Source organism: Tursiops truncatus, chromosome 10 (assembly GCF_011762595.2).
Source record: "Tursiops truncatus isolate mTurTru1 chromosome 10, mTurTru1.mat.Y, whole genome shotgun sequence".
NCBI lineage: Eukaryota > Metazoa > Chordata > Mammalia > Artiodactyla > Delphinidae > Tursiops > Tursiops truncatus.
The window spans coordinates 1101977-1129589 of NC_047043.1; the positions used below are offsets into that span (position 1 = coordinate 1101977).

Below are 27613 nucleotides of genomic sequence, written 5' to 3' on the forward strand. Positions count from 1 at the left end.
TGAGAGAGTATATCTGCAAAACATAAAAACTCTCGGGGCTTCCCTGGTGGCATAGCGGTTGAGAGTCTGCCTGCCAATGCAGGGGACACGGGTTCATGCCCCGGTCCAGGAAGATCCCACATGCCGTGGAGCAGCTGGGCCTGTAAGCCATGGCCGCTGAGCCTGCGCGTCCAGAGCCTGTGCTCTGCAACGGGAGAGGCCACAACAGTGAGAGGCCCGCGTACCGAAAAAAAAAAAAAACAAAAAACAAACAAACAAAAAAAACTCTCATAACTCAGGAACAGAAAACCACCTCAGATGTTTTTCCCTGCCCCAAGGTTTCAAAGCTTTTCTCCCATGTCTTCATCTAACAGTTTTCGATTTCCACTCTTGCATTTATACCTCTGCTCCATTTCAACTAATTTTGTGTGCGGTTTGACTCTTGGGCTGAGATTCACTTTTTTACCCCATATGGTTATTCCTGATTCCAGCACCATTTGTTGTAAAGACTAACCTTCTCCAATTAATTACCTTGACAAGTTTGTAAAAATTCAATTGTCTGTATAAGTGTGTGTCTATTTCTGGGCTTTATATTCTGTTCCCTGGATCTATAAATCTGTCCTTATGTCAATATCGTGCAGATTAAGCATTAAAAGAAATCTTAAAATCAGAGAGTAAGTGTTCTCCGGCTTTGATCTTCTTTTTCAAAATCATTCTAGATCCTTTTTAGAATCAGCCTGTCAATTTCTACCAAAAAAAAAAAAAGCTTGTGATTTTGTTCAGGAATGCACTGAACCTACAGATTAACTTGAAGAGAACTGGCACCCCATCAAGTCCTCCAATCCAAGAACATGGTGTATCTCTCCATTTATTTAGGGCTTTTGTGATTTCTCTCATCTATGTCTTTTAGATTGTGGTGTACAGATCTTTTGTGTATTTTATTAAGTTCATCTCTATTTCATTTTTCTGATTCTATTTTAAGTGGTAATGTGCTTTTTTACAAATTTCAATTTCCAGCTGTTCCATGGCAGTACATAGAAATACAATTGACTTCTATATATAGACCTCGTATCATGTGACGTTGCTAAATGCACTTGTTAGTTTTAGTAGCTTTTCGGGTAGATTACTTAGGTTTTCTATGTACTATATCATGCTATCTGTGAATAAGACAGATATACATCTTCCTTTCATTTCTTTTTGTTTTTTTCTTTTGGCTAGGATCCAGGACAATGTTGAAAAGTTGGATAAAAGCAGATATCCTTGCCCTGAGCCTCATTTTTAGGAGAAAATTATTCAGTCTCTCAACATTAAGTATAATGTTAACTGTTGGTTTTTCTCAGAGGCCATTTATCAGCGTGAGGAAATTTCCTTCTATTCCTCGTGTGTTGAAAGTTTTATTTTATTTTATTTTATTTTTTAATAATAGTTGTTAAATTTTGTCAAATGCCTTTTTCTGCCTCTGTTGAAAAAAATCATATGGCTTCTCTTTTGTTTTCTTAATATGGTGAATTACATTGATTTTCAAATGTTAAACCAAGCTTGCATTTCTAGAATACATCCCACTTGGTCATGGAGTACCAACTTTTTATATATTGATAGATTCAATTTGCTAATATTTTGTTAGTCCTTTTATGTTTCTTTGCTCTCATGGAATACTAGTCAGTATCTTTCTTTTCATGTAACATTTTTATTTTTAGCATCAGGGTAATGCTGGCCTCATCAATGAGTTGGGAAGTGTTCTCTCTTCTGAGTGTGTACAGAAGGGGTATTACCTTCTTCCTTTCACAGACACAGAGCTACGAAGATTTATACATATTTTGAAGTCACTTTTGGCAATTTGTGTCTTTCATGAAAGTTGCCCATTTCCTCTAATTTGAAAAAGTCGTTGGCAGAAAGCTCTTCATAATATTCTCTTACTATTCTGTTCATGTCTGGAGGATCAGCAGTGATGTTCACTCTTATATTTCTGCTACATATAATTTGTGTCTTCTCTTTTTTTCCTGGATAGAGGTTTATCCAGGTTTTGGTTGCACTGATTCTCTCCACTGTTTTTCTGTTTTCTACTTCATTGATCTCTGTTTTTATCTTTATTATTTCCTTCTTTCTGTTTGCACTGGGGTTAATTTGTTCTTCTTTGTCTAGCTTCTTAAGATGGAAGCTTGGATAACTGGTTTGGGCTCTTTCTTCTTTTTTAATGTTAGGATTCAAAGCCACAAATTTCTCTTCAAGCATTGCTTTGGCAGTATCCCACATATTTTGATATGCTGTTTTCATTTTCATTTAATTCAAAATATATTCTAATTTCCCTTGTGATTTCTTTTTAAACCTGTGAGTTATTTAGAAGTGTGTTGGGTGGTAAGCTCTAGAAATGTCAATTAGGTCAAGTAAGTTTACTATGTTGTTCAGGTCTTCTGTATCCACAGGTATTTTCTGTCTACTCGTTCTGTCAGTTACAAAGAAAGGAGTGTTGAAGTACACAAGCATAAAGTTCATTTGTCTTTTTTTCCTATCAGTTCTGTCACTATTTTGAAGTATCTATAACTGGGTGTAGATACGTTAAAAAGTATTATGTGTTCATGAAGAATCAACCCCTTTAAAATTATGAAATGACTCTTTATTCCTTCTAATTAAATGAAGTCCATTTTGTCCCATATAAATATAGCCACTCCAGTTTCCTTATGGTTAGTGTTTGGACGTTTTATTTTTTCATCTTTTTACTTTTAAACTATCTATGTGTTTATATATAAAGTGTGTCTCTTGTAGACAGCATATTGCTTTTTTTTTAATCAAGTCCAACTATATCACCCTTTTAATTAGAGTATTTAGAGCACTTAGAATGGATATAATTATCAATATAGTTATGACTTGTTTTCTATCTGTCCCACCTGTTATTTGTTCACACTCCCCCTTCTCCCACTTTCTTTTAGGTGAGTATTTTTTAGGATTGCATTTTGACTCCACTATTGGCTTATGGCTACTTTTCATTTTGTTTTGTTTTAGTAGTTTCTCTAGAGTGTGCAGTACATACTTTAACTAATTGCAGTCTGTCTTCAAATAATATCACACCAATTCCCATCTGGTGTAAGAATCTTTGCAGTAATGATGCATTGCTTCCATCCTGTCCCCACTCTCTGTGCTACTGTTGTTATACAATTTATTTACATATGTAGTAGAAACCTCATAATGTATTTTCATTATTTTTACTTTCAACAGTCAATTACCTTCAAAGAAATTTTAAAACGAGGGGAAAACGTTTATATTTTCCCACATTTTGGCTATTTCTCTTGCGATTCATTCTTCCGTAGAGATTCAAGCTTCAAACTAGCATCGTTTTCCTTCCGCCTAAATGACTGCTGGCGATGAACCATCTCAGCCTTTGTTTGTCTGCAAAGTCTTTAATTCACCTCCATTTCTGGGATGGTTTCCTCAGGTACAGAACTCAAGGTTCAGGTTGCTTCCCGCAGTTTAAAGACGTTGCTCCAAGGTCTTCTTGCCTTGCGTAGTTTCTGGCAACAAAACTTTCCTATATTTGTTCCTCTGCAAATAATTCTAGTTTTTATCTGGCTGCTTTAAATTTTTTCTCTTTAGCATTTATTTTCAGTAATTTGAGAAATTTTTGGCTGTTACTTAATTCTTTTCCTGTGCCCTCCCCGCTTTTTCCCTGATACTCTGATTACACGTATATTAGATTGCCTGATTTTCTCTCACAGGTTAATCAAATCAAACTCTGTTCCTCTTTTTTTTTTCCTCCAGTCTTTTTCTTCCTGTGCTTCATCTTGGGTCCTTTCTAGTATTATGTCTCTAAGTTTACTAGTTTTTCTTCTGTAGTATCTAATCTATTCTCAATGCCAACAGCGATACTTAATTTTTCATCTCTAAAAGTTCCATTTGGCTCTTTAAAAAACAAATATATTTCCTTATCTCTCCTCACTATACTCATGTTTTTTTTAAAATACTTGACATAGTTATAACAGCTATTTTACCTTCTTTATGCACTCATACCATCATCTTTTTTATTCCTCAGTCTGCTTTTATTGATGGATTTTCCCCTTGGTTTTTGGTCACATTTTCCTGCTTCATGACAGTCCTACTAATTTTTGGTTGAATGCTGAACATTAAAAACTAAGGAAACGATCCCGTTTACCATTGCAACAAAAAGAATAAAATACCTAGGAATAAACCTGCCTAAGGAGGCAAAAGACCTGTATGCAGAAAACTGTAAGAAAGTGATGAAAGAAATCAAAGGTGACACAAACAGATGGAGAGATATACCATGTTCTTGGATTGTAAGAATCAATATTGTGAAAATGACAAAACTACCCAAAGCAATCTACAGATTCAATGCAATCTATCAAATTACCAAAGGCATTTTTCACAGAACTGGAACAAAAAATTTTACAATTTGTATGGAAACACAAAATACCTTGAATAGTAAAAGCAATCTTGAAAAGAAAAATGGAGCTGGAGGAATCAGCCTCCCCAACTTCAAACTACACTACAAAGCTACAGTAATCAAGACAGTGTGGTACTGACACAAAAAGAGAAATACAGATCAATGGAACAGGATAGAAAGCCCAGAGATAAGGTGACCATATGTGCCTGGGTTTATCTTTGACAAAGGAGGCAAGAATATACAATGGAGAACAGACAGCCTCTTCAATAAGTGGTGCTGGGAAAACTGGACAGCTACATGTAAAAGAATGAAATTAGAACACTCCCTAACATCATATACAAAAATAAACTCAAAATGGATTAAAGACTTAAATGTAAGGCGAGTCACTATCAAACTTTTAGAGGAAAACATAGGCAGAACACTCTTTGACATAAGTCACAGCAAAGCCTTTTTTGACCCACCGCCTAGAGTAATGAGAATAAAAACAAAAATAAACGATGGGAGCTAATTAAATTTAAAAGCTTTTGCACAGCAAAGTAAACCATAAACAAGAAGAAAAGACAACCCTCAGAATAGGAGAAAATATTTGCAAATGAAGCAACTGACAAAGGATTAATCTCCAAAATATACAGACAGCTCACGCAGCTCAATATCAAAAAAACAAACCATGCAATCAAAACATGGGCAGAAGACATAAATAGACATTTCTCCAAAGAAGACATACAGATGGCCAACAAACAGATGAAAAGACTCAACATCACTAATTATTAGAGAAATGCAAATCAAAACTACAATGAGGTATCACCTCACACCAGTCAGAATGACCATCATCAAAAAAAATCCACAAACAGGACTTCCATGGTGGCGCAGTGGTTAAGAACCTGCCTGCCAATGCAGGGGACACGGGTTCAAGCCCTGGTCCGGGAAGATCCCACATGCTGTGGAGCAACTAAGTCCGTGCACCACAACTACTGAGCCTGCGCTCTAGAGCCCGTGAGCCATAACTACTGAGCCCGTATGCCACAATTACTGAAGCCCATGTGCCTAGAGCCTGTGCTCTGCAACAAGAGAAGCCACCGCAATGAGAAGCCCATGCACTGAAACGAAGAGTAGCCCCTGCTCACCACAACTAGAGAAAGCCCACGTGCAGCAGCGAAGACCCAGTGCAGCCAAAAATAAATAAATAAAAAACAAATAAATAAATAAATTCAGTTAAAAAAATCCACAAACAAATGCTGGAGAGGGTGTGGAGAAAAGGGAACCCTCACGCATTGTTGGTGGCAATGTAAATTGATACAGCTGCTATGGAGAACAGTATGGAGGTTCCTTAAAAAACTAAAGATAGAACTACCATATGACCCAGCAATCCCACTACTGGGCATATACACTGAGAAAACCATGATTCAAAAAGAGTCATGTACCACAGTGTTCACTGCAGCTCTGTTTACAATAGCCAGGACATGGAAGCAACCTAAGTGTGCATTGACAGAGGAATGGATAAAGAAGATGTGGCACATATATACAGTGGAATATTACTCAGCCATAAAAAGGAATGAAATTGGGTCATTTGTAGAGATGTGGATGGACCTAGAGACCGTCGTACAGAGTGAAGTAAGTCAGAAAGAGAAAAAGAAATACTGTATGTTAATGCAGGGGTCCCTAACCCCTGGGCTGTGGACTGCTACCAGTCTGTGGCCTGTCAGGAACTGGGCTGCGCAGCAGGAGGTGAGCGGTGGGCGAGCGAGCCAAGCTTCATCTGTAATTACAGCCGCTTCCCATCGCCCGCATTATGGCCTCAACCATCCCCCCCTCCCCCTGTGGAAAAACTGTCTTCCACAAAACCGGTCCCTGGTGCCAAAAAGGTCAGGGACTGCTGTATTAACACATATATGTGGAATCTGAAAAAACTGGTATAGACAATCTTATTTACAAAGCAGAAACAGAGACACAGACGTAGAGAACAAACGTATGGATATCAATGGGGAAGGGTGGGGGTTAGGATGAACTGGAAGATTGGGATTGACAGATATACACTATTGATACTCTGTATAAAAGAGATAACTAATGAGAACCTGCCGTATAGCACAGGGTACTCTACTCAATGCTCTGTGGTGACCTAAAGGAGAAGGAAACCCAAAGAAAAGGGGACATATGTATACGTATGGCTGACGCACTTTGCTGCACAGCAGAAACTAACACAACATTGTAAAGCAACTCATACGCCAATAAAAATCAAAAGAAAAAGAAACGTTATGCTTTTGAGTCTAGATTTTACTGTATTCCTTTGAAGAACACTGGGCTTTGCAATGGTCGAAGGCTAAGTTATTTGTATCCAGTTTGATCCCTTTGAAGTTTGTGTTTAAGCTTTGTTAGCCTGGGTCTAGAGCAGCCTTTACTCTGGGAATCAGTCCCATCACTGAGGCGTAGCTCTTCTGGAATCTTGCTTCATCCCCTGAGTGAGGATGGTCACTGGGTGAGAACGAGGTCTCTCCATTACAGCTGAAGCTCATGTGCCTCCCAAGCCTGGGAACGCTCTAAGAAACCTTCAATTCCACCTCCCAGGCAGTTCCTCATCCAAGCTCGTGGAATGTCTTCTTAATATTCAGCAAGGACTCAGTGGGATCCTTATGCACGCTTTGGGAACTCTTTTTCTTTGCGGATCACCATGCCACGGGCTCCTCATCGCACGGCCCCACAACATCCAGGTGCCTCAGACTCTGAATTCTGCCCTCCACCTCCTCGGCTCTCAGCAAACGGCTGTTCTCTGTTGAAGTTCCTCTTCCACGCTCCCTGGTGGAGACCATGTCCCCAGGAAACCCGGGTGATTGCAGGGCTCATCTCATCCGCTCCTTTTCTACCAGGGATCACGGTCCTGCACTGCCCGTCGCCCGAACGGTGTTTTATGTATTTCATATAGTTTCCTAGTTTTTCAAGATAGAAGGTTTAATCTGATTTCTGTTATTCCATCATAGCTAGAAATAGAAGTCCCTTCTTATATTTTAAAAGTGAATCTTGGAAAAATGTTTGAAAGATCTTCAAAGAGTTAAACACAGAATTACCGTACGACCCAGAAATTCCACTCCTAAGTTCATAAGCCAAAGAACTGAAAGCAGGGAGGGACTGAAACAGATATTTGTATACGCATGTTCACAGCAGCAGCATTCACAACAGCCCAAAGGTGGGGGCCACCCAGGGGTTAACAGATGATGGACAAGCAACACGTGGTCCATCCACACAATGGAATATTACTCAGCCTTAAACAGGAGTGAAGTGCTGACACAGGATGGAACCCGAGGACATCAGGCTCAGCGAGATAAGCCAGTCACAGAGGGACAGATACTGTGTGATTCCGTTGATATGAGGTCCCTGGAGTCATCACACTCAGAGACAGAAAGTAGAATGGTGGCTGCCAGGGGCTGGGGGAGGGGGAGGGGAGTTAGGGTTTAATGGGAGCAGAGTTTCAGTTTGGGGAGAAGAAAGAGTTCTGTGGACGGATGGCGGTCATGGTTGCCCAACACTGTGAATATACGTAATGCCACTGAACTGTATGCCTGAAAATTATTAAAATGGTAAATTTTATGTTACGTATATTTTATCTCAATAATACAATCACCAAAAAAGAACCTTCCATCTGTAGCGAAGGATTTCCCCCCAATCTTTCAAATATTCCAATGAAAATCTGACTTCAAAATTTGTGTAATGCAACAAGTAGCTGCAGCGTGTGGATCGCGTGGTATACAGTGGAGCACTGACCCAGCTGCAAGACTCGGGTGAGGCCTGCAGGTGAGACGGTGCTCACTCAGCAGCGCCACTTCCTGACCCTGACGGCTGCGCTGCATTCATGTTCGACAATGTCTCTGTTTATAGGAAACACACACAGAAGTCAGGGGGACGGGGCCTACTCTCAATGGTTCAGAGAAAAGAATTATGCTGGTCATGTATTTGAAACTTTTCTGTAAGTTTCTATGGTTTCAAAAATTTAAAATATAAATTGAAAGGACTGAAAAAAGTTTGTGTAACTTTTATGTTATCACATTGATCTGTTAAGAGCAATTAGCAACAGTAAAATCCTAGTAAACTGAGTATAAACCATGATACAAAATTTAAAGTTAAAAAAGTAAACACCTTAAAAACATATTTAAAAATTAAGAAGAGAAAAGAAATTTTTAAAAAACTGAGTTTAGATGGTGACAAACATCTGACTCTCACTATAACCGGGACCGAGTCCCTGCTTCATGCTTTACAAGAGCAAAGAGGGAAAAAGACAAAATGCAGGCAGAACAGCGAGCACACGTCTGACAAACGTCCATCAGTCATACTCACACGATGGTTTTTCCGATGTGCAGAAACGACTTCTCTACGAATTCCCGGACGCTGTGGACCTCCCCCGTGGCTATGACAAAGTCCTCGGGTTCATCGTTCTGTAGCATCAGCCACATGGCCTAGAAAGAGAGGCAGAGCCACGTGAAAGCTGGACCCAGCTGCCCCTCGGGAACTATCACGTCACCAACGCACATCACGGACAGGGACAGTGCTAACAGGTAAACCAAGGCACGCAAAAGCTCTCAGGAGTTTATCTGAGCACACGTTGATTCCAAAGGTGTTCAGGAGGCTCCCCACGCAGGGACAGGGGGGCAAGGCTTTTACAGAGTAGAAGTGAAGCGAAACAGAGCAAAGCAATTATTTGATTATCTGGGAAGCCGGGTGAGCTACTGGTGAAGTTTCACTTCCTCGGATTCCGGTGTGGTGACCCTGGCTACCAAGGGCTAACAGCCTCCTTGTTTAGATGCTTTAACCTGTGTAGACAGACGGTGACGATGAGTCTAGTCCACTATCCTAACCGCGGCAGTCGTGGTTCTCAAACTCTAACGTGAGACAGAATCATCTGGGGACCTCTGGGTACATCCCAGGTGCACAGGCCGGGCAGCTGTTGCAGCACCTCTGTCTGCAGCAGGACCTTGGACTACAGTTCACACGTAGGAGATGCTGAAGAGCGTCTGCACTGAATAACCTTTTCAAAGGATATTTAAGAATCATGGAAGGAAGGCAAGAAAACATCATTTAAGGACAGGTGTTTATCCTCCAAAGTAGGACCAAATTTCTTAACAGTAAAGCTGGAAATTTACCACTGCGGTGACACGGTAAAGCAAAATATTCAACAATCCTTAATGGAAAAACAATCACATAACGAACAGCACTTTTAACAAGTTATCTGGCAGTGAAGACGTCTGCGCGGAGTTAAGGTTTCAGTAGCTGTGTTTGAAAGTCAGGGGCTCGGTGGGCGCATCTCACAGACAGGCTATTTCAAGGAGAGCCAGAAGTCTAGCTGCAGGTGACAGACCCAGAACAGGGCTCCCAACTCAGCTCAGACGGCTCTCTCCGTAGCAGCCGGGCCCAGAGGTTCTATAGCTTGCAGCCACGCACTGATTTTAAAGGTTTGTTTACACAGACAGAAGATGAAGATTTTACAAAATTAAGTATAGCTGGTATCTGACAGCAGTCTCTTTAGGAAAAAAATCTAAGACAAAAAAAACAAAAAACAACTCAATGCGATAACCTATAATGAAAAGGAATCTGAAAAAGAATATACATATGTATATACACATATATATGTATAACTGGATCACTTTGCTGTACATCTAAAACACATTATAAATCAACTATACTTCAACAAAAAATTTTTTAAAAAATCAATTTTTTTCATCACTCACACCCACTTTTCCAAATAAAATAGGTGAAAGCAATAGTCACCTCATTAGAACACAGAGTCCCCAATATTATGTGCATTGAACTCTTGTTGTAACATCTGTAGAAAACTATTGGTTGGTGTCTCCCCAGCTGCTGTGGGATAAGCTGAAAACTAGGTTTCTGAGATCAATGGAGCCGCTTATTTTCTTTTAGAAAACACAGTCAGCAAAGTTTTTGCTGATTTAGTTTAAGTAAAGTTCAATTCTTCTTTATTCATTTCAATTTATGGCAGCCTTCTAAAAAATAGAAACGCGCACGTTTCTCCTGTACTCGAAGTTTTTTCTTGTGACTATTTCGGTCTATTTCCAGATTGTTTTAAATTGTATTTTTGTCCTGCAGAAGACAAGGCTTTCGGCAATTTCACACGCCTTGGAGAGGCGGCCCCCGGGTGGGACGCTGGAAGCAGACGCAGGTCAGGGACGTGCTGAGAAGCATCAGACGGAATCGTCCTGGCAGGAGAGGGGTTTGTTCACATTCATGAAAGATCTGCAGTTTTGTTTTGCACTGAGAGATTATAGTTGATGAATTTATTTATAACACTTTAAAAATTTTACATGAATTATATTAATAATAAAGCTTGATCAGTTCTAAAAAGGCACAAAATGCAAGCTGTCCTCTTCATCGGGATGGTGCGTGCGGCCCCGAGGGTCAGACCCTGGGCCAGCGCCCTTGGCTGTTCAGCTCCTCGAAGGTGCCCTGGTCGTGGGCGCCAGCAGAGGTGAGAGGTCCCTCTTGGTGTCCGCGTCTTGCAGGTGTCCACCCAGCCTGGAATACCCTCCTCCTCGGCCTGGGAACCCTCCATCCTGGGCCCTGGCATGGCCTGTGTCTCTCCAGGTTTCCCTGGGACGATGGCATAGCACACTGGCTATACTGGCCCGAGCTGCCCTTTGGGCAGCTCCCCAACTAAGCTGACCCTCTCACGTGCTGTGTGCACGCGCACACACACACACACACACACACACACACACACACAGACGCACGTTTTGGCTTTCTTCAAAATGCTTCCAAAGTTTTTAGGAAAAGTTAAATTATGCTTCTGGCTAGAATTTCTATCTGAACGTTTTTCTGAGGGATTAGTGTATGTACTTAAGGGTGTTTTACTTGACTTTCCGTTCTAAAAATAACATTTCAAGTAGGTCTTTCAGGACTGCTCAGCTTATTTTATTTCTTTTAAACACTATGTTGGGCTGGAATGGTTTTGAAAAAATCATATTTTTAATCATGTGAAAGAAAGCAAGGGCTGCTAAAAATAAAGGGAGAAAAGACGATGACTGGTTGCGGGTGGATTACTTGAGACACCGGCACCAGCTCCCTGGTGCTCGTTCCATCCCCACCGGGAATCCGGGCACACAGGAGGCCCTCACTTTCACCACAGCTGAGTGCCAAGAATCTGCCCTTTTCTTTTCCAGCCGACCATCCGTGGCCTTTGACCTACCAATTTCTAGGCATTTCCTTTAAAGTTCATCCTGTCCCAGACTCCAGCCTGGGAATGGGCGGGAAAGGATGTACAGCTCCAGATTTATTTGTTATTACTGAATAGTTTACTGGTTTTAAAACGCAGAGGGAAAGGCTTTGTTTGAATTTCCACTGAGCATAATGAATCGTCTCTGACTGGTAAATGAAGGCCGGTGACACTCTAGACCAGATGAACAAGTTGGTGCTCTGCGGTGATCGTGGGTTAGGAATTTGCCACCGAGCCGGGGCCGCGCGGCCCGTCGCGATGCCCAGTCGTGTCCAGCACAGAGGCCCCTGTGTGGGAAGCGCCCCGGCCTGCACGTCCTCACGCAGCTGCACACGCTGATCTGGTCCATTTCTTCCCTGATGGATGGCACGGCCGAGGCGAAGGTTCACCTCTCCTCACCTTCCTGTTCACATGCGGGCCATGTGACCCACGACTCGGCCGGCCACCCCGTGCTCAAGTCCCTACCCAGCTCCGGCTTCCGGTGCAGAAACGCTCCTGAGGTGACAGGTTTCAGGCGTCTGCACTCTGGGCCCGTCCCTCCCGGAATGAGGGGCCCCATAAGGATACGACTGACTTCCCCACCTCCTCACACACTTAATTACCTCTGCCCTGCCCTGATCACCAGTGCAAACGGAAACATCGCCTGCTTTTTATGTTTTAATCCATCCCACAGGGAGGAGTGCACCAAGGCTTGGGATTCTTCAACATCAAAATGTCTCCTGATGGCAAATGAACAGCGCAGTTCTCCAACCACGTCCCATATTCATCTTGCTTTTAAGGCATATAAAGTCCAGGGGGAACCCGACTCCACGTCACTGACGCTTGAAGGCCAAGTCTAGGTGGTTATAAGCATCTGCTCCATTTGGATACGTGCTCTCTTGTAACTATACAGCGAATCTATCTGTTTTACAAACCTAGTTTAGAGAAGTCAAAATAAAACTTTAAAAAATCCCCCCACCCCCGCCAAAAAAAAAAAATACTCCTCTCCCACACCTGCTCTTCGGCCGTACAGGTCACGACGTGGAAGTCACGGTGGAGGGGCCTCCTCCTTCCTGGACCCAGGAGCTTGCAGTGGCTCCCAGCGGGACCAGTGGTGGAGAACAGCCAAAGGGCATCGCCACAGCCGACCAGCTAGCCTTGATTCCACGCGTGCCTTTCGGGCTGGGATGTGTGTTTGTCTTGAAAACCTGGATTCGACAATTGCTTCCACCTTGCCATTAACCTCCGGCTCAGTATCCAAGCCACGGACACTTATTAACTGAGCTGTCATCCATGAATAACGAGATTTGTTAATCAAGGTTATGTTTAACTATGTTCATCTGACTGCTGCCTTCTCAGTCCTGTGCTTTTGTGCTTTACGGGCTACTGTCATAAAAATAATCTAAACATATACACGTACATAAATATATATATACATATATGTAAATATATGTATAAAACAGGGGAGAAATTCTATGAAATGATTCTAATAAAAATCAGAGGCATGTGAACAAATGGAGATTAAAATTCCCCATAAAGGATTCTAAGTGTGGAACCGTTCACATACGTTTTCTTTCAGCTCTGTTCAGTAGCTGCTTTCATCATGATAGCCTGGTGTTTTCAGTTTGAATCAGGACTTCAAGGAGTCCCGGGCTAGGCTGGGTCTTATGCTTTGTGGGACGCACACAGTTCGGGTTAGCCCGGGGGGAGTACCCCTTACTCTGACATAGTTGGGAAACAGGTACTAAATGACTAACAAACACAACTGTATTGAGAAAATCATCTAGCATAAAATCAAAACCTCAGTCTATTAATTTCTTCATGGGTAAAAATACTGTTGTTTGTGGATTCCTTTGATTAAGGGTCTTTTAGACATTTGAAAAGTACAAAGTTACTGGACAGGAAAAAAATCATTAGGTGATACATTTTTAAAAACACCAAAAATAATAAAACAAATTTAGAAGGCTATCTAGCTCTTGCTATTAACATATCATTCAACATCGATACCAATGCACTGAAAGAGGCCAGACCAACACTTGCACTGCCCTGCCCTTCTGTTCCAGCCAGGTCCACCAAGCTACGAAGTCCGAGGCTGGGGGTCACAACATACAGCCTGAAAGCTCTAGTCCTCTGGGAATCACTCTGACCCAGTTTTCTGGAGCACCATCTGCTCTCTCTGTATGCAGAGTCAGGTAGCGTAGTTATTTATTGATCTCTGAGTACATTTTATCTCTTCCATGCTTCCACGCACTCCTTTTCTTTTCCAGGCACACCAATTATGCATGTGTTGGATCTCTTTTCTTCTGTGTTCAGGTCTGTTACTTGCTGCCCCATCATACTTATCCTTGTTCTCTTCCATATTATTATTATTATTATATTATTATTATTATTATTATTTATGTGATGTCCTCCTGCTTGTTCACCTGTTTCTAATAACACTTATTTAAAGGTTTCTTGCTAATGTGACTTCAACCTCTGGAATGATTTTCTCTCTCTTGTCCGTGCCTTTACTGACTACTTCTCGCTTAACTCCTTCATTTATTTCCTTTAAGTCCAGGGTCTGCAAACGTTTTCTGAAAGGGCCAGAGAGTAAACACTTTAGGCTTTCGAGCCACACGCTGTAACACAGCCGCTCAGCTCTGCCGCTGGAGCACAAGGCGGCCACACACAACACAGGAAGAGGTGGGTGCGGCCGTGCTATTTACACAACCCGTGACTGGCCCACGGGCTCTAATCTGCCCTCCTCGGCTTCTGGCAAATGGAACCAAACTGCGCTGCCTGTAAGCTTCTTTGAATCCGTGGTATTTGCCTTTGCTGCTACTCCTTATGGCCCGTATGTGCTTTTGGTCTGTCTCGTTTTGGTCCTTGTCCCCCCTTGCAGCCCCCTCCCCAGGCCCACTCAGCTTTCCCATTACTCTTCCTGTTTGAACAAGGCTGCATACTTGCTGTGGAACGGTGTGAGGAGAAGGAAAGTGCAGGGCGGGCCTGCAGCCCCACTTTAAAGTCCTCCCAACACCCTCTCTCCAAAATCAGGGCACTCTCTGCCCCGGGACACGGCTGCCCTCACTTCCCGGCGCTGATCTGCTGAGTGTGGGCCCCAAGCAGCCCAACCCCGGTCAGTCTGCACTGCCCCTCAGCCAGGAGGCCAGGCCCCGACATGAACCCGGGTCCCTCCCGTCGTCCTGCAGGAAAGGCTGGGCATCGATAGAGACATTGTCCAGCCCTACGGAACGTCACTGTGTGGGACTTTTAGGACTGGGAATTAATTGGAGCGAATTCTACAGCCAGACATGTATGCCCAGCACAACGTGCCCTGAGTGAGCACATGAAGCATGGTATGTACCCAAGGTTATGTGACCACGTAAACAACGTAGGAAAGAACCATAAGAGAAAACGCACATACAGACAAAGGCTGCTGCTTAATCAGCCATCCCGAAACTCTGGCTTAAGCCTTTTTACTGCTCAGGACCCTGAGTTCAGAATCCGGGAGGACGGCTCCTCCCTGCTTCCCGGGCTGCTGGCCGAGATGGCCTCCCGCACAGGCCTGGGTCCTCCGTGCTGGACCGCCCCCCAGCCCTCCTCCTTGTGTCCTGTCCCCGCAGCCTCTCACCCAGCCTGGCCCAGCTACCTAGAAAACAGAATCTGCAAGGCCTCCTAAAGCCTCGGGAGGCCCCGCCGTGCCCCTCCATGGACTACTGTGGCAGGCACAGCCCGAATCCAGACAAAGGGGAACGCCCCCCACCCCCACCCCCGCCATGAGAAAAGCAGTAAAGTCACACTGTGACAGGGCGTTTAGGATGGGCGGGCAGTCCGGTGCTGACTGTAATTTCAGCTGTTTCAATACAGCAATGAAATCCTTATGTTTGCCTTTCACATAAGCATTGTTGCCTCTGCTGTAGTGTCCCTGCACAGCTCTGCCTACCTTGCACCGTGCAGTGATGGTCAGGTTGACACTAGCTCAGGGACTCACACCTGGCATACGGGCCCCGACACCATGACTGTCACAACGCACTTCCCAGAAGTGCTGTTTCCTGGAGCCCAGCCGCCTACCCCTTCCAGGTGCTTCCAATACCTGCTCCCACTCACATGCCCGGCGAGCCACCCAGACTTCGCTCCTGGCTCAGCTGCACAGCAGGAAGTGACTCCACGCCCACGGCCGGCCACCTGCCCGCCACTCCCGGCTCGTGGCTCCCGGCCCAGGGCTGCCTCAACTCACCCTTGGGAAGCAGCTCTGACTTCGCTGTGACCTTCCCCTCAAAGCCGTCCTGAGCACCCAGTTCTGCCTCTCGTCTGACTCTGACCGGAGGCGCCCAGCTTCTGGGCTGGTCCTGGGCTCCCTTGAGTGACAGGCCCGAGCCTCGCCACGGACCTCTGGGTTCCAGTACTGACAGCCATCGTTACCGGTAACTAACCCTGATAAACACATCACATTATGTGCATTAAGGGAAACGCAGCGGGACTTTACAAGCTAAGGTTCCCTAAAACGGTGCTGCCCCACAGAAATGCAATGCAAGCCACATATATAACTTAACATTTTCTATTAGCCACATTAAAAAAGGAAAAGGAAAGGGCAGAGCTAATTTTAATGCTTTATAAGCCAATGTATGCAGTACATCGTCGTTTCAATAGAGAATATTATCAAGGTATTTTACGCTGTTTTCCTATGCACTGAGCCTTGGAAGCCCCGTGCACGTTCTGTGTTCGCAGCACATCTCAGCTCACCTGGGCACCCCTTGTATGCCCACGAACGTAGGAGGCTGGCAGGCACTCATGGGGCAGCCGGGCCACGGAGCCGCCCCGCAGAGGGAGAAGGGGCCCCCTCTCGTGTGTGTGCTGCCCTCACGCCGCCGCTCAACCTGCAGGGCTTCGTGGGGGCGGCCTGCTCACCCCGGGACACAGCTGGCGGATCATCCTCTCCCCTCCCTCCTTCCTCGTCTCCACCACCTGACTTTTCCTGCAGTGACTACATCGGTGATGCCAACTAGAAGACAGACCTTGAGAAGTGGGCTAACTAGCTCCCAGTTTATGACCGTCTGACTTTTGAATGCCTGTCTCATTCGTGTACCAATGGGCAGTGACACCACACCCCTGCCTCCCAGTGGGAACAGTGGGGAGCGAAGACCCAGAGAGACACTTACGGGCACGATGACAGCCGGTGCTCAGGGAGCAGGCAGGGGTGCTGGAGTCTGTGTGCATCAGAGCCTCCTGGGAGCTTAACACACAGATCGCCGGCCTCCTCCAGCCCCAGCGAGGCCGACTCAGTAGGCCTGGGGGAGGCCTGACAATCTGCACTTCTAGCAGGTTCCAGGGCAAAGCTGATGCTGCTGGTCTGGGGACCACACCGAGAACCAGCGCGTGCCGTGGTCCTCAGACCTGGAGTCAGACCACCCGGGTTAAACCTCGGCTCCAGGAGTCACTGCATGACTTCTGGAAAGTTCCTAATCTTCCAGGGCCTCAGAAAAATGAGAATAATGGCACCAACCTCGTAGGGTCGCTTTTAGGATGAAATTAGCTAATATATGAACAGTGCCTGGAACAGTGCCTGGAACAGAGTAAGCGCTCAAGGACTATTATTTATCATGATGATGATGACGGTGGCTACGCAGCTGGAGAGGGTTCCTGGCACCTGGGAGAACCTAGTTCATCTCCAGGACCAAAGTCCTGCGTCCATACATGGCATGCAGAGTGAAAGGGTGGAGTGAATTTAATCCCCATTCTGTTCACAGCCACAGACTTTCATAGTTGGAAAGGACCTCAGAGATGCTGTCTTTCAATTCAACTCATAAAAAGGCGGGGAAGCAGCTGAAACCAGAGAGGTTATGTGATCTGGCTGAAGTCACACAGCTAGTTTGGCCGGAGGTGGGACGAGAGCCTCAATCCCCTGCTTCGTTTTCTTTTCACTGCATTACACTCCCATGCATTTTCCTGTGGAAATTCTGCTATTCTAAATGGTCGTTAGGAACAGCTGCGTGGACTTGTGCGGACCAGCCCGGGGACCGGACCTGTCGGTCAGCAAGTATTTACGGAAGCCTGCAAAGTGCCAGGCACTGGAGGATGCCAGGTGGGGGCAGACATGGGGGATGCAGAGCCTGGCTTAGGGCACCCACGCTTTACGCATGAAAAAGGCTCTAAGAGCCCAGCATTTGACTTAAGGGGGAACTTCTGAGACATGAACTCCAGCGAGCCTCCAGGAGACATCAGGCCTGGGAGCTCCGGACAACCTCCGTCCCAAGCAGGCCCCCCCCACCCCCACCCCCGGCTTGAGCTGGAGGCGTGAGGCCAGAGCTACGCTCAGCCAGGGGCCCGTCCCAGTGCCTCCCCCACTCCCAGTCCCATATCAACGGTGGACACAGACATATTCTGGGCCAATCGGGGTCTCAAAAAAGCCTGTGATCAGAGGCCCAGAGACTGAATGCGCAGGATGGCACTGGGCACCGGAGATGCCTGACTCCGGAGTGGGGGTCAGCGCCCTGCTGAGGCCGGGGGGGAGGCCTGAGGCAGAAGGAGCACCTCAGAGCCCAGGGCAGGACGCCTGCTGGGCGAGAAGCAGGGAGGGCAGGACCCCAGGCATGGGGGGAGCGAGGGGCAGGCGCCCGGAGCACGGCAAGCGACTCCACCGCCCCGGCCTGGGACGTGCCCCAGCGCCCCCTGGGATGACTCCTTTTCCACCTGAATTTCTTCGAGCTGGTTTCTGCTCCCTGTGCCACGAGCTCGGAGGAAGATAGCTGAGGACCAGTCCCTGCATGGGGCGGGGGGCAGCCATGCATCAGTGCCGAGAAGGCAGGTCCAAGGGGTAAGGCAGCACCCGGGCCCCAGAATCCTCAGGGAGGAGGGAGGAACGCCACGTCCCCGAGCCACCGGGACCAAGGGGTGACCGCTGACCGCTGGCAGGAGCGGGCAGGCGGCAGGCACACCTCGCGGCGGGAGGGCTCTGAGAACCCTCATCCGTCTGCTCCTAGACCCACGAGCGCGGCGCCTGCCCGTCCAGCATCCCTGAGGACCTCGGCCCGGCACACGCAGCATCCTTGTCACCGGCGAGCTGGTGCCCATTCAACGCATTCATTGAAACTCATTTCAAATGTGTTTCACCACAGCATCCTGATTCACAGAAATCAGGATTTCAATTTAAGAGTCACTCTACCCTCCATACTCTTAAAACTACGCTTGGATAGATTTAGATTTAATCATTCTGCCTTTAATTTCTGGTTGCTAAATACAAGAACACCCCAACAGAAACACCATGTAAGCTTTGACCTTCTGGGAGGTTAAGCTGCTCTTTTTAACCTGGTCTTGCCCGTTTCTGTTATCATAATTATTTCCTAGATGCTGACTCAGTAGTGTCCTTGATTGAGAGAGATGGGAAGGGAAGCTAGTTCTATTTAAGAAAACATTTCTTGTAGCAGTAATATTTGAGCCTAGTGACACGGGAGGAGAGAAATTCCACTACATATAAAAAACCCAGTAATTTACAGACTACATCCCCTCCACACTGCTGAAAATTAAACCAAAAGCTCCTTTATGTTCTTCAAATTAAAAAAAAAAATCAAGAGAGCTCCTAAAAGTTTGATTATTTTAAAAACACATAGATAGTGACAGATTTTTTTTTTGAGTCTTTATAACTTTAGATGAAATTTAGAAAATCAGGCCTTTGATAAATTGAATTAATATTTTCAAAATAGTTAACATAACAAGTCTTTAAATATTCTAAAGTGGCCCCCCACCCCAAAAAAGAAAATAAAAACCAAACAAAAACTTGAGAGAAGCTTAACTCAAATTGCTAGACTATGGAGAATAAACCTGTATTTTTTGGTGACTAGAATTTTCTGTAGTCTGACAGTACCAATGACTGCTCAAGTCCCATGATTAAGAATAAAAAGCTGTCTAATCCCGTGAAGAACCAGAAGCGGTTCTCGCGGCAAACGCTGACGGTCAAGGGCTGAGGGGCATCTTTTCTGTTAACACAACACAACATTCTCACACGCATCTCATATGAACGGACAATGTCTTCACTGTCCTCCTGAACACTAATTCGGGGTTGTATTTTTCTGCTGTGTCAACGAGTGTCAAAATATTGTTCTTCCAATACATGAAAGTATCTGCGTGGAGCTTTATGACTGATCTTGAGATGTTAGCCAGAGGCAGAATAAAACAGAGCCGCTCCAGTTGGGAAATCTCCCTGCGACGAAAAGCAAGAGTCTTTAACATATTCTGCCTTTCTGCCAATTTTTTTTTTCCCAACTGCACAATGGTTTATTTACCCCGCAATTGGTGAAATTAAAAGTAATATCGGACACAACAAAACTATATTTCAACAGTAAGACCCAAAGGATTCCATTTCCCTGAAAATGAAACAGAAAGTTTTCAAGGAGGAAGACAGAAACTCCAAGAGGAAATTCTAAGAGCCTGACATGAATTAATATACAAACCATATCAACCGATTACAGGAAAGCCAAGAAACACTGTGCATCTCAACTATGAACGGAGAGACTTTTTCTAAGTCATGCATCTCTGCATCATCTCATCCTTAGATGTGCAGTGGCCTACCACTATCTGCATTTATCCCAGTTATTAAGAAAAGCAGGGCCACCACATTTTCTGTCTCTCCAGAATTGAAGAGCCCACAGCCAGGCATCTGATGGGTTTTCAATTCTGTTCTTTCCCTCCTTCCTACTAACTAACGGGCCACGGTGGTTCTGACGGAAAAGACACCGTGTCCTCTCACAGAGGCGCTGGTCCGGCTGATGGGTTACTCACTATGAAACTGAGGGATGGGCCCAGCTGCTGCCCGGGCAGAGCAGTCCCAGAGCTCGGTGCCAGGACAGGCCCAGCGAAGGCCACACTTGCATCACAGAAACCAGACCAGCCTTTTGAGTCAAGTGTCGGCTTGCAGACAAGTAACTACATCAGCTCTGAAACAACCACCACAATGTTCTTATTGATCACGAAGGCTCGTGACGCAAGGCTTGGCAGGGAGGGGATCTGCACTGGTTCCCTCGGCCCAACTTTCCGAGAAGCAGGGCGCTTGGGGTGGTGTTTACGGAAGACAGATGTTTCTCCGTGATTGATGTGAACCTTCCCGGGAAGGTGTGCAACGTGCCGGGTCTTCGGGATGAACTGAGTCTGCTGGACGTCCATGTACGTGCTAGCGTTTCCACTGCACCGCACTTACCAAGGGTAAAGGGTGCTTGGAAAGCTGGCGGCTGATAACATCTCAAAGCTAAATGTGAAGTGATCTGCTGGAGTTTTTCCTTTTCTGTGAGACACTAGGTAATGCTGATAATTTTGTTTTTAAATCAATGTTGTTGATTTAAGAACAGTTACTGAACATTTGCTCCAAAAATCATAAATCAAGAGGCTAGTAATTTTCAGGCAGGAACATGTGTGCAGGCAGAATATTTAGTGTCCTTTTACTGCTCTTGAAAATAAGCCAGTGTGACGATCACACTTGCTGCTCAATCCACACCGAATCTCCAGTTCCCATTTCTACGAAATTCCTTCTAAAATCACAGAGGGACAGATAAAGGGGACACACAGGGAGGTGCTGCTGGACCAAAGCCACCGGGCCGACCCCAGACCAGACAGCGGATAAGGAGCCCTTCCCACCCGGCCCTCCACTGTCAGCCAGAGCGAAGCCTCGTAAGAAGAATGAAGAAGAACAAATTCAGTTCAGGGTCCAGTGAAAGGATCACACGAGTGGGCTGAAGCATCAGTGAACAAAGCCTCCAAGGAAGTCGGCTCTCCCCAGACACGGAGAGAAATCCCGTGCCCCCCCCACGGGTGGCCCCACAGGACTGGTGAGTGGGGCATGAGCCCGGGGCTGCCCCACTGCCCCTACCCCCGGCGCCTGTGCCTCTGCATGCCTGACTCCAGGACACAGAGGGCGGAAAGACAAGAGAGCTCATGCCTCTCGTGGAAGCTCTGGGCTGGGAACAGCCTGGCAGCCCAGCCGGGATGGCGCAGGGCCACCTCCCAGGCGACCAGAACGAGCATCTCAGTCCCACGAGTCACCTTGGTCTCTGACTCCGTGTTAGGTCAGGACCTCTGAGAAAAGAGATGGGTTTGGGGCGCTTGCCTCTAAGAGCGAGCGGTGTCCCCCAGTTGGGGAAACCACGTCACCTGCTGGGCCCCTGACCTGCTTTAGCAGAGACGCCCCTCTTGGCGGCCCGTCCGGAGGGTCCAGGGGGAGCAGGGACAGCACCCAGCTGATGCCAACTCGTCCTGCTGCTAGAAGTGGAGGCTGAGGACGAAGGAGCACAGGAAAAAGAGTGAAAACACCGACCCTGTTCCCAGCAGCACTGGGCGCTGGCAGGCGAGGGACCTTTCTGTGATCCGCTGTCACCTTTTTACAAGGTGGGGCAACTCCATAAGCTGAGCCTGTGGTGTGAGGCCCACACACCCAGCGCCTCCAGACAGCAGGGCCACAAGGCCTCGCACAGTGATGCGTCTTCCCAAGCGAAGTGTTCTACAGGAAAATGGGCCATCAAGGACAGTCTCAAGGTTACGTAGTGAAAAGAACGCGGACAGAAGCCCTCGGGCTCTGGGCCTATCACGCCAGGCAAGCCACTTACTTCACGCTTGGCTTTCTCGCGCGCCACGGGGTTTAGGGATCCTATCAGCGCATCTCTTGAAAGCGCTTTGTGATCTACAAAACGTTACTGCTATTACAAGGGATAATATCATCAGCGAAAACGCCTGGCTAATGCTGAGGAGATCACAGATCCATCACGATCACCGAGATACAACGTGATGATTCCACAGCCCGTTATCACTCTTAACACGAAAACACAGCATTTTTCAGAGCACTAATTCTTTTAAAAAAATGTGTTTTAGAATGGAAATCTGCAATTTCAACATTTCCATCCTTAAGAATTTCTGATTCCTTGCCCAAAGCAGGTCGGCTATATGCAAGTTTTGAAAGAGTATAAAAATCCTGGTAGGGATTTCCCTGGTGGCACAGTAGTTAAGAATCCGCCTGACAATGCAGGGGACAAGGGTTCAAGCCCTGGTCCAGGAAGATCCCACATGCCACGGAGCAACTAAGCCCGTGCGCCACAACTACTGAGCCTGTGTGCCACAACTACTGAGCCTGCACTCCAGAGCCCGTGCTCCGCAACGAGAAGCCACCGCAACGAGAAGCCCGTGCACCGTAACGAAGAGTAGCCCCCTCTCACTGCAACTAGAGAAAGCCCATGTGCTATGAAGACCCAACGCAGCCCAAAATAAATAAATAAAATACAACATTTTTTTAAATCCTGGTAATTTATATATTTGTCTTATGAGTGCGTTTCCGCTATTTCAGGAAAATAAATCCGTGCTATACAGGTAGATATTTCAGGGGAGCTTGAACTCATTTCTCCTAGATAGTTAGCTTCATTCACTATTGTTCGCGTTCCTTGGTGTTATACTGTTCCCAAATAGTCAACAGTTGTTGATAGAAAAACAGATGTTTTTCCAACATTTCTCAAGGAAGTAGAAAAGCCCATAAATAGAGCCTGAACTGAGGCGTGAGCAGAAGATTTCAACTAATGAAATCTTGAAACAAACAAACAAACCTTTTAAAACAAATCAGTTAACTGGAGAGTGTGCTGTTGGGGACCGGATTCCAACGTAAGTATAACAAGAAGTCTAATGCCATCTTTCATTCAACAGCATTGTCCTAATTATCTTGGTCTACATGTCTCCAAACTTTACTGTTTATTTCGGCGTAAGGAGCTCCCGCCTCCACCACCTCTCCTCCTGGGGGGCGGAGGTGTCACCAGGGTGGGAACAGAACCCATGGACAGGCAGCAGGAAGGCAGGGCTCTGAGAAACCCCTCCAACCAGAGACGAGGGCCCTGGACAGTGTGCCAGAGAGGGGGTCAAGGTGGGGGCCCAAGAAATGTTCATCGGCCATAGTTCTCATGGAAATAATCAGAAGGATTTCCCTAACGTTTCTTATAAAGCACATTAATTTCACCATCTTATTTTACGGATGGAGAAACTGAGAAGGGCTGGGGAATGACCTTCCAAAGGTCGCGGCTGCACAACAAGGAACAGAAGGCAGATTTCCTGACCCTGGGGCCGGTTTCCACCCGGTCCACCCCGTCTGCATGAAACGGCAGGAGCTGAGGCTTGATAAGCGGCTGCCTGAAGACACCCCCTGTACCAGCCTCTCCAGCCCCGTGACTGCACCCCCCAGGCACACGCCGGCCTAGGACACCGCCAGGACGCAAGGGGCTCGCGCAGTCACGTCCCAGGCTCAACGTGGGGCCCTCCTCCTTTCCCAGTTTCCAGCCTGAATGTCAAGGGGTCCTCCGAGATGCCCCCAGGGTCTCCTCTCTCCGGATGTCCAGCGCACACGTCCTCCGTCACAGCGGTCAGACCGGCCCACAGACTCGCTGCGCTTTATGAAGATGATGGAGATGGAGGCGGGGTGATTATCTGAAGGACCCTTGTCTTTACAAAGGGAACCTCTACACAGAACCTGAGGGTCTGTGACACACAGCCCCTCTGAGGGCAGCAACATGTTTGATTCCATGATTAATTCTGTTTGACAGAGACACTAGGTTAAGTTAGGAAACCTAAGCTACTATGTCTTGAATCATTGGAAACTGAAAAGTGGCAAAGATCACAGAACTTTCGAGAGTTGGGAAATTTGTTTCAGGTTTTGGAGGTAAGGAAACTGGGCTCCATCGAGACGTTCCAGACGGCGAGAGGCAGGCCTGGCGCTGGGGCCCGCGTCCACCTCCCAGGCCAGCCGCCTTTCCAGGCTGCCATGAGGAGACAAAGGGCCCTGAGAGTCACAGTGTAGGTCAATGAAGAAATGAGTGTAATATTTAAGTATCTGCTCTTACACAAAAAGCAGGAAGGACTTTCCGGTGAGCAAGGTACTTTACTTTGAAAAGTGATTTCTCTTTTTTAACACAGCACTGGAGAAAGAGTCCAAGACAGCTTCACAACTCCAGTGCCTTCAGGGGCCCCGGCTGGGTTCACCCCTGGTGGCTTGCAGAGGACATTCCCTTGCAGAAGGGTCTGTGAGCACTTGCGGGCAGAAGACGGTCCCCGTACGGGGATGTGGAAGGAGCCTCGCCGGGTCTTCTGGTTATATCAGAGAAGTCATACATCTGAAATGCTGAAAGCTGAGAGTTTTGTTTAAAAAAAAAAAAAAAACTCTCAAATTTTAACTGTTAGCTAAAAAAGAAAAGAAAATTTTAAATATTGCCTGGACTAAACAAAGCATAGCCGTGGCCCAGCTCTGATGCAGGCGGTAAGGACCCCAGTAGGAGGATCTGTTCTTGAGGGTCCCACTCGGGTGTCGGGTCGAGCAGGACCTTCAGACTCTCCTCACGTGGCCGCTGCCAGGCACGCCGAACTTCACTCACTTCACAGGAAAACAAGGGACGAGACAGGAAATGTGGCTTCTCGGTTTGTTTACAGTATAGGATACCCTCCTTTCCCACTTCTTCTGAAATCCTTCATATAGGAAACGTAAACCACAGAGAGGATATAATTTTAAAACCAGAAAGATATTTTCCAACGCCCCCTTGCCCCAAATTTCATTAAATGCACAAGAGAAAACATCCTTTGCACGATAGCTAATATCATCACAAAGTAATTAGTCGCAGAGGTCCTACAAAAAACCCACCACCTACCACCCTTCAATTTCGGTCACCGAAAATCAGGGAGTTCGTTATTTGGGGACTAGGAATACCAATTCACCTAATTTAAATTGGCGGCTAGGAAAGAAGAAAAATAGACAAGCCAAATCGGGCCCTGCTTCCCTGGGCTCTTCCCGCCTTCGTGGACGTACTTCAGACGGCAAACGACAAAGACGGACAGTCCTGTCCTGGGCCTCCCCCGGCCCCCGGACTGGCCTTCCCGTGCAGCCAGACAGGCTGACAGAGATGTCAGGCAAGTGCTGAAAGGGGACTCGAGCATCTGGCGGCGAGTCTGGAGCAAGTTTCGCTGCAAACTCTCTGGGGGCTGCCGCACTCCAGTTTCTCAGGAATGCTTCATGCCCCTCGTCCCTCTTGGAGAGGTCAGGGAAGCCTGTGACACCCCCGAGGGCACGGCCGGACTAAATTAGCATGAGATAACTTGGACTCTCTTCCAAACATGAAAATACAAGGGACGGAATTTCATTAAAAGCAGAAGACGACATGATCCAAGTTAATCCCGGCTCTAAGCTGCTGTAGAAACCGGTGTTTACGTTCCACGCTCCTCCCTGGGGCAGAGGTCACCGGCCACCACGCCGGCCACGCCAAGTGTCCAACGTGACCTCGGCCGATGGAACCTTCGTTTCACAATGATGCTAAAAAGTGGGTTTGGGGGCGTTAAAACGAGTATTCAGCCTATTTACGTGTGACTCTATGAAGCGGTAAGATCCCGAGGTCAAAAATAAACATTTCAGTACTTCAACCTTTCAATATCTTTTAAATCAGGAAACAGGAAACTTTAATAGGTAACATGAGCCATTAACCATATGTAAGTGTGTAAACATGGGAATATCTAGTGTCAATTTAGTAAGGCATATAATGTCAGAGACGTGCTTTCTATTATATCTACAAATATTTGAAAGAACACATTGTAAATATTTAGAATGATGGTATAATTAATGAGATATGTGCAAAAAGTGCAAGGATCACACTTCATCATTTGCTGCTAAAAAATTTAATTGGAAGGACAGCTCTTAAAAAAGTATCCATGCATCAGTGTATCCTGTCAATAGTATGTGACCAAAAAGTAGTAAAAAATTCAAACCTGGCTGCTTATTTTGGGGCCCTTCTACGTCAGCCAAGGAAGGGCAATGTTTGCTAATTCTTTGATGAATAAATGATTCTCATTAGCTACTATACCATAACGTAAGGTATTTGCTTTGACTTAAAAACACTTCTGCTTCTTTCAAACAGTCATACTTTGTGAAAACTGGCACTTTATTATAAACTATTATTCCTCTGCTGACATTTTGCAGACTAAAAGTTATGCTGCGCACTTCTAAACATTTTTGTGCACTTTTAGACATTTTTCACTTCGCACTCCTTCTGACATTACTTGACTTTATTGTAGAAGATGAGAGGTGTACAAGGATAAGCCCTGGATGAGGGACAGTGGCTTACTTTGTCCGATTCTACTACATGTTACGGCAAAGTACTCAGTGATAAAAATTATACTTTACATTAGCTTATGTACTGGTGTGAGTACGTCCTAGGAGAGTCCTCTGTTTTGACGTTGTGATTCTTTGTAACCTGCCCCCAATGACTTCACGACAGATGCTAACAGGACACACACAACAGTTACAGAGGCAGAGAGGAAGCAGCCAGTGTGGCAGCAGGTGGGGGTGTCACTTGTGAGAAAATAACACTCCTGGATGTAAAAGTTGGGTTGAGAAACTCTCTCCAAGCTGGAGGACACAAAATACTTTAACCTGTGAAGGAGGAGCTGTATTCAGACTGAAGTAGGAACAAACAGCACAGGGAACACAGTGATGGACCAAAGGACGCGCTAATTCCCTGCGGTTTTTCGCCCATCATGGGCCTTTTCAAGATGCCTGGTGGGGCTCAGCGAAATCCGCAGCCCCAGGACTGAGCTGTGATTTAGGAATCGGAAGACTGAAACCCAAGTGTCAAGCTCATTCGTTTTAAGCTCTAACAAACCAAATTTGATTAGCTCAGACCTGAAATGTTGATATCCTTCAGGTAACAGAGTTTGAGCCTAACTTTCTAAACGATTTCTACCTTCTGTTAAGAAGGCCAGATAAAAGCTTAAGATGTGGGGCTGTTTAATTTTTGAAGGCAGTGATTATTAACTTGATCGGGGTCATGAACCCCACCGAGGAGCTGATGAAAACTGAGGTGGACGCCTTCTCCCCTGAAAAGGACACACGCGTGAGCCTGCACATGGCATGCTTTGCCCAAGGTTTTAAGGGATCCACAGACGTCCTGAAAGGCTGTCTCTGGACACTGGGTTAGACATGTCTGATTCACGGAGGTAACACTGACATCCTCACTCGTCTCCCGCGCGCTCGTGCTTCTGCGCAGGCCCCGTTTGCGGAAGGCCAACTTAAGGCCTGCGCT

The 27613-nt window shown here is 46.2% G+C and overlaps 1 protein-coding gene across 3 annotated transcripts in view; it reads right to left on the bottom strand.

Annotated features, from left to right (window-relative positions):
* Positions 1 to 27613, bottom strand: part of GMDS (GDP-mannose 4,6-dehydratase) — a 479997-nt gene that overhangs the window by 83442 nt on the left and 368942 nt on the right. For all 3 annotated transcript variants that reach the window (XM_033863760.2, XM_073810235.1, XM_033863759.2), the window contains one exon: positions 8696 to 8814. In XM_033863760.2, coding sequence (XP_033719651.1) covers positions 8696 to 8814 — 119 coding nt within the window. The remainder of the gene's footprint in view (positions 1 to 8695; positions 8815 to 27613) is intronic.